At 36.6% G+C, this 12,036-nt stretch overlaps 1 protein-coding gene across 1 annotated transcript in view; it reads left to right on the forward strand.

The window, feature by feature from the left end:
- FBN2 (fibrillin 2) overlaps positions 1-12,036 on the forward strand; it is a 235,461-nt gene that overhangs the window by 104,617 nt on the left and 118,808 nt on the right. The window contains exon 8 of the mRNA XM_014859514.3: positions 8,716-8,841. Within this exon, the coding sequence (XP_014715000.2) occupies positions 8,716-8,841 (126 nt within the window). The remainder of the gene's footprint in view (positions 1-8,715; positions 8,842-12,036) is intronic.

Consider the following 12,036-nt stretch of genomic DNA (forward strand, 5'->3'; position numbering starts at 1 on the left):
CCCTACTCTATGCAGGTGCAGGTAGGAAGCCAGGGCTAACCTCTTTCCCCAGCTACCACTCTGGGGCTATGGTTTCACCTTAGGAGGATGTTTCTTATCCCCTTGCCCTATCCCAAGTCCCTTTAGAAGCTCTAATCCAGGTGGGAGCAACAGAGAGGACTGCTCTCCCTTCCCCAACCAGCCTCCAACCATAGATGAAAGCTCTATTCTAGGTGCAAAAGGCCAGGAATAGTGGTTATCCAAATGCCCCAACTCCAACTTGCTTATAGAGCAGAGGTTCCACTCGGAGAAGGTATACTGAGAATACCAGGAGCTGTGAGTCTCTTTCCCCCAGGCCCCGCAGGTAGAGCAGAGGCATCATTCCAGGTAAAGTGAGTCCCTGTCCACACCTCCCATCCCTGCATTGCCCAGGGGAAAGTCAGGTCAGAGGACTAAGAGCCCCTTACCCTGCCTGAGGGAACAACTTCATTTGGAACAGAGAATGGAGAATTCCGTGCCTAATCTTTACTGTCAAACAGTAGAGATTTTGGTGGAAAGCAATGAAGAGAAGGCTAGTAGCTCCATGATTCAAGCAAAACAGCAGAGTAGTCAGAAATTTAATAGAATTAGGGAAAGTTAGTCCAGAAGAGCCCCTCCTAGGATCACAGTCAACTCTGAGGTTGGAGAAGGCTGTATGTATGGGCTAGGCTACACCCACTCTGGAGCAATCAGAGCAGGATATGTGACAGACTTGAAAGCATTCCTCAAGCCCCACGCTGACCCGTCAACACAGGACAGAGCCTCACTAGCACAAAGAGCTTAAACACAACTGCTGATCAAACATTGAATAATTTAAGCTACTCTGACCCAGGGGTGACTCCTAGAGAGCCGGGTTTGAGAATAATAGCACAGTCATCCTTGGCAGTTTGAAATTATGTGCATGCCCAAGGCTGTGCCCTCTCAAGAGAGAGCAGAGAGAGAGAACCTCCAAGCTACCAGTCCCTGGCTGAACAGGGGGCAAAAAAACCCATAAACTCCTTGAACTTTGATAGCAACCTCCAAGCCACACACACATCCAATAGTAAAGAGTAGAAATCTAACTGACTAAGGGGCCTTCAGCACAGCATTTGACCAATAGTGCCTTGTGCAGTCTACAGAAGACATCTTAAGAATAAAAAGTACAGATAGGTTGAAGATTAAAAGATGGAAAAAGATATATCATGCAAATGACAACCAGCTAGAAAGGCTAAACTGTTATTAGACAAAATAGACTTTAAGTAAAAAATGTTCCTAGAGATAGAGAGGGACATTTCATGATAAAAAGATTAATTCATCAGAGTTATAATGGTTATAAAAATATATATGCCCTAACAACAGAGCCCCAAATATATGAAAGCAAAAAAAAAGTAATTGAAGGGAGAAATAGACAATTTATCAGTAGCAGTGGAGAATTCAGTACCCCATTTTCGATAATGGATACAATAATACAACAACTAGGCAGAAGATCAACAAGGAAATGGAACAATGAACAACAGTATAAACGAATTAGATCTCACAGACATATAAAGAATATTTCATCTAACAACAGCAGAATATATGTTCTTCTCAAATGCACACAGAACATTCTCCAGGATGGACCATATGCTAGGCCATAAAACGAGGCTTAATAAATATAAAATGGTTGAAATCATACCAAAGAATGTGCTTCAACCACAGTGGAATTAAATGAAATCAATCCCAGAAGAAAATTTGGGAAATTCATAAATATGTGGAAATTGAGCAACAGACTCCTAAATAACAAATTACGCAAGGACGAATCATAAGGAAACTAGAAAATAATTTGAGATGAATGAAAACAAACACACAATATATAAAACTTGTGAGATTCATTCAAATTCTACCAAACAATCAGAGAAGAATTAATACCAATCCTTCATTAACCCTTCCCAAAAATAGAGGAGCTAGGAATGCCTCCAAACTCTTCCTCTAAGGACAGTATAAACCTGATACCAAAATCAGACAAAGAATATAAAAGAAAAGGAAACTAAAGATTAATATCTCTTATGAGTATAGATGTAAATGTCTTCAAGAAAATATCAGCACACCAAATCCAGCCACATTTAAAAAGCATCATACATCACTATCAATTGAGATTTATCCCAGGAATGCAAGGTTGGTTTAGCATCTGAAAATTAAGTAATGTGATATATTATATAAGTAGAATAAAGGACAAAAGCCATACAATCATCTCAATAGATGCAGAAAATGTATTTGAAAAAAAAATCCAACAATTTTTCATAATAAAAATGATCAACAAATTAGGAATAGAAGGCAACATCCTCAACATGATAAAGGGCATTTATGAAAAATTTCAGCTAAAATCATACTTACTGGCAGAACAATGGATGATTTCCCTAGGATCAAGAACAAGACAGATGTTCACTCTCACAGCTTCTGCTCATCATTGTACTGAAGGTTCTAGCCAGAGCCAATAGGCAAGAAAAGGAAATCAAAATTATCCGGATTGGAAACGAAGAAATAAAACTACCTGTTTGCAGATGACATGCCTTTAGTGGATAAGGGATCAACTAAAGTGAACAATGTACCCGCTAAAGTGGAGAAAGTATCCTCTGAAAAACTGTTTGATCCAATAAATGAGTTCAGCAAGGTTGCTGTTATACAATATCAATATATAACAATGAATTGTATTTCCATACACTAGTGGTGAACATTCTGAAAATGAAACTAAGAAAAGAATTCCCTTTACAATGGGACAAAAAAGAATAAAATGCTTAGGAATAAGTTTAACGAAAGAAGTGAAAGACTTTTACACTTAAAATTACAAAACTTTGGGGTGGCGTAGTGGTTAAGTTTAGCATGCTCTGCTTCAGCAGCCTAGGTTCACAGGTTCAGATTCTGGGTGTGAACCTTTACCACTCATCAGCCATGCTGTGGTGGCAACCCACATATAAAGTGGAGGAAGATTGGTACAGATATTAGCTCAGGGCTAATCTTCCTCAGCAAAAAAAAATAAAAATAAAAAATAAAAAAATTACAAAACCTCATTGAAAGGAATTAAAGAAGATCTAAATAAGTGGAAAGACATTCCATGTTTATAGATTAGAAAATTTAAGATGGCAATACTTCCCAAACTGATCTGTAGATACAACACAATCCTTGTCAAAATCCCAACCTGCTTTTTTCCAGAGATTGATGATCTGATTCTAAAGTTCATATGGAAATTCATATTCAATTCATGTATCAGATATGGGACATATATAAAGAAGTCTTACAACTCAATTAGAAAAAGACAAATAACTCAGTTAAAAACTGGGCAAAGTGATGGAGTAGATATTTCTCCAAAGAGATATATTAAAAAGCCAATAAGCACATGAAAATGTGCTCAACATCATTAGTCGTTAAGGAACTGCAAACCAAAACTACAACGTGATACCACTTCAAACCATTACAATAAAAAAGATAATAATGAGTGTTGGCAAGGATATGGAGAAATTGGAATCCTCATACATTGCTAGAGAGAATGTAAAATATTATAGCTGCTTTGGAAAACAATTTAGCAGTTCCTTAAATTAAGCTCAGAGTTACAATATGACTCAGCAATTTCACCTCTAGGTATATACCCAAGTGAGATGAAAACATGTATCCACACAAAGCTAGTACCTGGATGTTCTAGCAGGTTTATTTGTAATAGCCAAAAAATGGAAACAACCATACAGTGGAATATTACTCAGCAATTAGAAGGAATGCAGTACTACTATGTGCTACAACATGGGTAAACCTTCAAAACATTATGCTAAGTGAAAGAAGTCAGTCACAAAAGATCATACATTTTATGATTCCATTTATATGAAATGTCCAGAACAGGCAAATCTGTAGAGACAGATTAGTTGTTATTAGTTATAGATCTATTAGTTAGAGATTAGTTATTCCCTAGTGCTTGGAGGGACGTGGGGAGAGTGACTGCTAATGGGATGAAATTACTTTCGAGGGGATGAAAATGTGTTAAAATGGCGTTGTAGTGATGGTTGTAGAATCCTGTGAATATACTAAAAACCATTGAATTTTACATTTTAAATAGATGAATTGTATTACAGTTATTATATTTCAATAAAGCTGTTTATAAATATACAATGAAATTCTGAGCACAGTTGATATATACCTTGCTTTCAAAATCTGAAAATGGGGAAAGCAAACTTCAATTTTTCATTATAACTTAGTTGATCATTTTGATAAGACCTGTTCTTTTAAAAGCTTGAAATAGCAATTTATTGAGTTTAAAATTTAGTCATAAATTTTCTTAATTTCAAACATTGAACTTCTATTCATTAATAATTCCATTAATATTAAACTATAAATATTAAAATTAAATTAATATTAAACTATTAATTAATAAAAGTTCAGTATAAAACAGAAATATACTTATTCTATAGCAAAAAGAAATTATATAGAACAGGCCAAATACATCTATAGTTCCTTGGCATTGATGGAAAGAAAATATTCTAAGAATTTTTTTTAAACAAAATTGCTTGTTTGATTTGTTCTGAGTTCTCTGTAGAGTAATTGTTACATGACTGCTTTTATGTATGACATGTACATGTTGGAATTGACAGGATCTCTATGGCAATGTTCTTAGAATTCAGTGATATTAGCGCTCCTTACCAAATTATTCATTATATTCTGCTTAGAGTAAGATTTACAGTAAATGTTCGTTGACAAATATGAGGTTATGTGTTTTGGCCATCCGAAATCTATCAGATGGTTTTGCTTAGATCTAGTTTTCTTTTTTGAAAAACCTGTGTTCAGCTTCCTCAAATTACCACTTTCCAGTCCTTCTCTTTCTTTACCCTTCCATGGCACACTCAAAATCCTCTCCTTTTTGACAGTGTTTCTCCTTTGCCTCCATTCATCATACTCTTCCCCTTATCTCCCTGATCCTTCCTTCCCAGTCCCCTATACTGACTTTTCTTCTCTTGACTCTCCCTTAGATAGTGGTGGTTCTCAAAGTTCCCTCCTTAAATTTGACTCTTCATTTATAGGTCTTCTTTGGAAATCTCATCTATTGCTAAAACTTCAAATGCAATCCACAGAGTTGGTGATAAACCACAAACATACATGTTTACTCTTTATCTCTTCACTGAGTTTCGAATTTTTGGCTGTGTAGTTGGAATTTCTGCCTGTTTCTCTCAAACATCTCAAGTTCAAAATGTTCAAAACTCAACCTCACAGTACATTCTTCCTTCTGTCTCATTCTCTGTTAATAGTACTACCATCATCTCCCTTGTCAATCAAGCTAGAAGTCTGAGATATTTATCCAGTGGCAAAGTTCTGTGGATTTCTCCTAGATATCTCTTGAATGTGTGCTCTTTTCCTCATCATAAAGCCTATTTCAGGCTTTCCTCCTTTATCACTGGACTATTTATTATCTATCCACATTAAACACAAGGATTAGCTTTCTAAAATATTGATTTGCTTGTATAACACTCTCGTTTATTTGAAACTCCTTCAAAGACACCATAAATCACCTGAGAATAAAATCCAACGTCCTCGGGAAGGCTCTCCAGGATTTGGCGTATGGCTAACTAGTTAAGCTTACCTTCCATCAGTTTCCAAGCCATTCCGGCAGACTTTCCATTCTTCAACTGTGCCATATTTTCAGATGTATTTACCCGTCTTGTTTTTTGTTTTTGTTTTGATTTGTTGTTTTTTATTAGTCTAAAGCTAACTGCATGCCACCTGCCGCAGTAATTGGTTCAGGATTCCAGGCCTGTGCCAATCAGCACATTCTCCTGGCTAGCGGAATCGTTCAAAAATTGGCATGTGACTCCATTCAGGACATTAAGACAAAAGGGAAGATTTGCTTGGTGCTTTTGGGAAAAAATTTTCTCTCTGTGAGGAGAGAGTCCCTAGAAGAGACACTCTCTTTTCCACTAGGTGTCCCAGTCAAAGACCTAACAAAGAACGGCTGCAGTCATTTTGCTCCCATCAGAGGAGGCAGCCTAACGAAGAAGCTGAAGCACAGAGGAGGGCAGAGTTGAGCCTATCTCGCAGAAACTGAGCACAAGACCTTGGCTTAAACCAGTCCTGAAGTCCATGCCGCTTCTGAACTTTCAGATCTGCAAGCTATTAAATTTCTGGTGAATGTCAGTTTGGATCAATTTTTCTGATATTTGCAGACCAAAGCCTCCAAACTGATAAATAAACTTAAAAAAAAAAAAAAAAAACAGTTCAAAGGGGGTTAGGTGGAGACACATTAAGTATGCAGAGCGTGAATGAAATCAATTCCCGTTGCTAAGAATTTGCCTTTTCCCATGAACAGACTTGTCACCATTAGGCACGTGTGTTTATACCTAGGCAACAGACACTTTCTGTCTGTGAAGAAACTGCTTGCAAGTCTAATTATGACACATGCTCTTGAAGAACTAATATTATGAAAGAGCTAAATGCATACATCCTTCTTAATGTTAATGCTAAATTTAAATTTAAATTGATGGATAAAATATTGGGCATGACTACATTGAAATACAGGGTGTTTTGATGAGTAAAAAAAGAAAAAACACCAAACTTTTAAATTTTAAAATCTGCTGGGGAGTCTAGTCCAAAAAGAAATGAAAAACATTCCTATTTTTCATATAGAATTCTTATCTACTTTACTGAAAGGCTTTTACATATAATTATTTTGAAGCTTAACCTCTTAAGGCTCCTATTTAATTCTAGGGAGCATTGTGAAACATGGAGTTTTTGTACAATAAGATATTTAACACAAAACCCACAAACTTAATATCATTCCATGTGTTCTATGTTCCAGATTTTTTTTCCATACAAAAGAAAAATGTCAAACGTCTTTCAATTTTCTACTCTTTTTGTTGTTAGGAAGGGTATTTGAAAGTAGAGGACAAAGAAATTCTTTATTATGAAAGGAAATGCCTGGGAATACGAGTTAATGCTTAAATGAAAGACTTAAGTTTCCTAATTTTTAAGAATTTGGATGAATCCTGGGCTCCATAAGTGCCTTGATTGTTGGTACAGCTTTAGATGTAAGGGGATCAGAAGCAAGTTTCAGTCCTTCCCTTTTGTACTACTTGCTGCTATACTTTATAGTATTCTCTTGTTTTGTCTTCCTTATCCTGAAGTGACTCATCAGTTTGTTTGATGATTGAAGTATAGCTGTTCTAGTTTCCTGTCTCTTCTGAGTTTATATTCAGTTTTATTATGATGCACTGCACTAAGATAGCAACACAACATGCAACAGATCCTAATTTTGCACACGTGGTTTCATTTTGTTGGATTAAGTCTTATGGTAACTCTTTCACCACATTATACATTTGCTCCTCGTGTAGTCAGTTCATGTTAGAATTCTGATCTCTCTTGGGGAATTGGTAGATTTTGATTTGCACGACTGTGCCTTCGCTAGCTAACCGTTAAGCCTCAAATGAAGATATTACTTCAGAGAATGTCTGAATCTGGTAACATTTTTTATAAGAACATTCCAAGAAGACACACAAGCATATAGTTATTTCATGATACAGCTTCTAGGCAAGAGTGACTTGTCAGAATAAATGGGAAAAAAAAATGAATAGACCAATAGAGGAATTCAGGAAAGGCATTGCCAACCATTTTTTAAATTATGGGGTCTAAATTTTTTCCTTGTATTTACAATAAGAATGTAATTTTTTCCTGTGTTTTTAATTGATGCATTTAAAAAAATACATGCAACTAAAAAAAACTAAACAGAAACTAGAAGCTCAGGTTTGCTTTTCAGTAATCATCTATTTTTATGGCTTCTATAATTATTCCCTGTATTCTCTGGTCTTTGCTAACTCTGTTCCTTAAAATGGACAACCAGCTCACAGGCATTCGTGGCTGAATTTTCCACACAATGGCTCATTTCCTTTTAAATGTATTAGCAAGTAGCTCCCAATGTACCTAATTGTAGCTTTGTTTGACTTTCCACCTCTCTCTGCTTATTGAACTAGAGGTAAAGTACATTAAAGCTTATAGAAATGGCCAGGTTTTCTGCTTTAGGGAAAGTTTAAAAGAAAGCAGACCTTTCATTAATGTGAAACGGAATAGACTAGTCCCAGCATTGAGTAAGCTGAATAGAGAAATGCAGGGAGGTACAATAGGAAAACTGGACACTTCCCAAAGCCTCTTGAGTGTGCCCTTCACCATGTTTCTGTGTTATTTTAGATTTAAAGTTAATTCCCAGAATGTCAAATATACCCGTATTCAGATGTAAGTACAAAAACATAGCCTAAAGCCAAACAGAAAAAAAAATTTGCCACCCTGTGTTGGTTCAAACACTTAGTGCAAAAATTAGCTATAAATTTTTAAATGTACTTATTTCGTATTTTAAAATGTAATCCATGTATGTGTTTTTTTAAAGGCTCTAGTAGGATAATTCCCTAATTGATGTAGAATGGAAACTAAAACATTGACATCTTTACTTATTTCTAATTTGAATTGCATTTGGGAAAAAAAAAGATATAGAGTTTTGCTTTCTTTGGCCTTGTTTTACTGCCATGGGAGTTCACTTTCATCTCAGTTCCCATAGATATGTGTGAGAAATTCCTTAGGGCCTGAAACAGGAGTATCTTTAAGGTTACATGATCTGACCTAATCAACCATGAGTGCTCTCATAGTCTTCAAAAAAGATTCCTTTTAAAAGCTATTTAATGAAGCCTTTCTCCATCGTCTTCTCCTTCTTCCCTTGATTAGACCTCGATGAGTGCAGCATCATTCCTGGGATATGTGAAACTGGGGAGTGTTCCAACACCGTGGGAAGCTATTTTTGCGTTTGTCCACGTGGATACGTAACCTCAACAGATGGCTCTCGGTGCATCGGTAAGCCTCGAGTTTTGAAGGCACAATACACTGCTTCTTTATAATGACAGGACAGCCCAAACAGGTATGAAGATGGCAACGATTATAAAACCATTGGGAAAATGGCTGAAAGAGTTGTTTAAAATAAAATACCACCATTGAAGGATTGATAGACCAGGTGCTCTTTGCAAAGATTTCAGTTTCAGAAGCCATCTGGGTTAGTTTTATGTTGTCAAAGTCATTTTTGAAATAAAGGAAGACTTCCTCAAGACATTGCTCTTGCCCAGCCTTAGAGATACAAAGGCATGAAGAAGATTTTTAAAAATCTGCTTTGGGAAACAGAATGTAGTAATTAAAGGTCTTTTGTTGCTATGAATCATGAATGTAATCAATGTCTTATTTACTGAGCACTTGTGTATTCTAGTGAAAATAGTTATTATTATTGCAAAAAAGAAATTGACACCTTTAATTTTGTGTTTTAAGCTTATTCAAATTAAAGCCAAATATATTTGTATGCTCTCCTTTGTTTGTTCAGAAAGATGAAATAGTGTTTCTCAGTCATGTGTAAGTCACCCATTATTGAGCAAGTCTTAGACTCATGTAGTCTAAGACTTCATATAGTACAGGAATTATGGAAATTAAATCAGCACTCAAAGAATGGAGTTGCTTGGTTCATTAGAGGACGGCTGTCTGGGCCATGACAGTTTCCAAGCCCACCAGGAGGATGTGTCAGCAGCTAAGTGCCAGGGCCTCTGTGGATCCCAGTGACGGAGCCCTGGTGAACTGGGTTGATGAGATGGAAATACAGAGTCAAGGATGTAAACTAGAAGTCCTAGGCCACCAACAAAAGGGCTGTGGCCTGAATTCACTTGATAAAATGTACTGATATGCCAGACACTATGCTAGCAGTGAACATGAGAGATGTAGATCCTGCCTTCAGAATACTATATTGTCATCATAAATAATAGTAGAAGAATAGCAAGAACAGTCAACGAAGAAACAGTGGTAGTGGGAGTGAAAATAACAGCTACCATTTATGAAACACATATCATGCATAAGGCACTAGACATCTGCTTTGCCTCATTATCTCATAGCTGTAGAGCCTTGGGCAGGCTATTGACCTCTCTATACTTCAGTTTCTTCTAGTAAATGTTCAATAAAATATTCCTTATTATTACTATTAGGAGGAGAAAGAGGGAAAGAAGGAGAAAGAGGATATACCTGCACTGGACCTGTATATTATGTTATGTAATCCTTATAAAATACTCTGTGTGGTAGGTGTAATTATTCAGCTTTACAGATGAAGGAATTGAGGTTAAGAGAAGTTAAGTGACTTACACAATGTGTAGGACCAATAAATGGAGCCGGGATTTGAATCCAGGTATCTCTGACTCCTGCATCTGTGTTACTGTGACGCTACACTGCCTCCTTATGTACTTTCAGGTGAGAGAGACCCTGTGTCTAGAGATCAAGGTCTCTAGCATGAGTGATTTCTCCACTACCATGTTGCCAGTCTGCTTTGAGAAGTAGAATGTCCATTTGGAGCCTCCCTTTCTCATCTTAGAACGATGAGATTTGAATGACAATTGTTCTTTATGAATAAATCAGAGTTTCTATCTTACATTAGGTAAAACATTTTTAGTGAAATATTAAGTCTATAAAACTGAGCACATTATTTGTGGGGTCAATGTTGCCAATTGGCTTACTGGATTGTAAGTCTGATTCATTTAACATAACAGGTATGAGAAACGAAAATTAGTAGAACTACTTACCACTTGGCTTAATTTTCTTAAACTGTAAAGGAAAAGTGCAGGCACACACACACACACACACAATCATCAGTTTCAAACAGGCATGGACTCAACTCTAGGAGAAATGTCAGTTTGGGAGTTGTCATTGAACATCATTGGCTGGATGCCATAGACCTTGGCTTCGGGAAACTTATATTCTGGAATATGGCTAGAAGAAATGTGGCTAGAGAAGGAAGTGAGGTTATTACCATGAAATTCCAGAAGTAGCAAATAAGAATGTATGTATTTTGTTTGGTAGGCAGTGTGGAGTACAGACATGCATTGCTTAACAAAAGGGATATGTTCTAAGAAATGCACCCTTAGGTGCTTTTGTCATTGTGGGAACATCATAGAGTAACTTACACAAACCTAGATGATATAACCTACTACACACCTAAGCTATATGGTACTAATCTTATGAGACCATCATCATATATGTGGTCTCTTGTTGTCTAAAACATCATTATTCAGCACATGACTGTAATTAAAGGCCTTTGAGAATGAATTGGAATAGGGGTAGGGAGGGGTGAGAAGAGAGACAAACTAGTTAGAAGGCAGAATCTGTCATAACAAATGTTAGTGTTTTATATCATATTTTTAAATTATTTCTTTGTTTTATTTCTTAAATTTCTAAATCTTTCTTTAATTAAACAAAACTTGTGGGGGGTTTTTTTGCATTGAAAAGGAGGCATATTCATCATATTCAGATAGTCAAGATCAAGATTCCTAATGATTTACTGAGGTTGTTTTTCTTGAATGTCAGTTATTTGGTTTACCGTTAAATCATGGTAAACTCTCTTTATCTCATGCCTCTCTATATAAAGTCCTGAGTCATTACCTGGACATTCAAATCGCTTTAGAACCTGACCCAGCCTGTATTCAGGACTCATCTCTAACCACTTGCCACCTCATGCTCACATTTCTCTCATTACCGTACATGAGCACACTGCTGTGCCTTTGCCCACAGAATCCCCTCTGCCTGAAGCATCTTGATGTCCTCCTTCTATGCTCGTTAGAACCCAACTCATCTCAAATTAGTTACCACTTTTTTTTATAGCCACCTCTACTTAACTCACATTTTCTTCTTGGGCAAAATTAATCAGCCCCTCCCATAATATTTTTCATTTCTGGGTTTATCACATTGTCACAGGTACTTGTGCTTTGCCTGTTGGCCAGTGAGCTCCATTAGGTCCTGCCTTCTTGTGCCTCGTGCTTTATGTAGTACCTTGCATAGAAGTTTGGGCTCAGTAAATTTTTTCCGAATGAACAGGCAAACTCGCAAATGAATGAATGAATGAGATGATATTGAATGGAAGGATTTCACGTTGGTTAATAACTGCTTTGCATCATTTGGCATCCTGTTGGACATGAAGTAGTGGCACTGAGTCGTGGTCCTGGATGCTCAGAAGGCAAGAGCCTGCTTGAG

This window comes from Equus asinus, chromosome 9 (genome assembly GCF_041296235.1).
Source record: "Equus asinus isolate D_3611 breed Donkey chromosome 9, EquAss-T2T_v2, whole genome shotgun sequence".
NCBI lineage: Eukaryota > Metazoa > Chordata > Mammalia > Perissodactyla > Equidae > Equus > Equus asinus.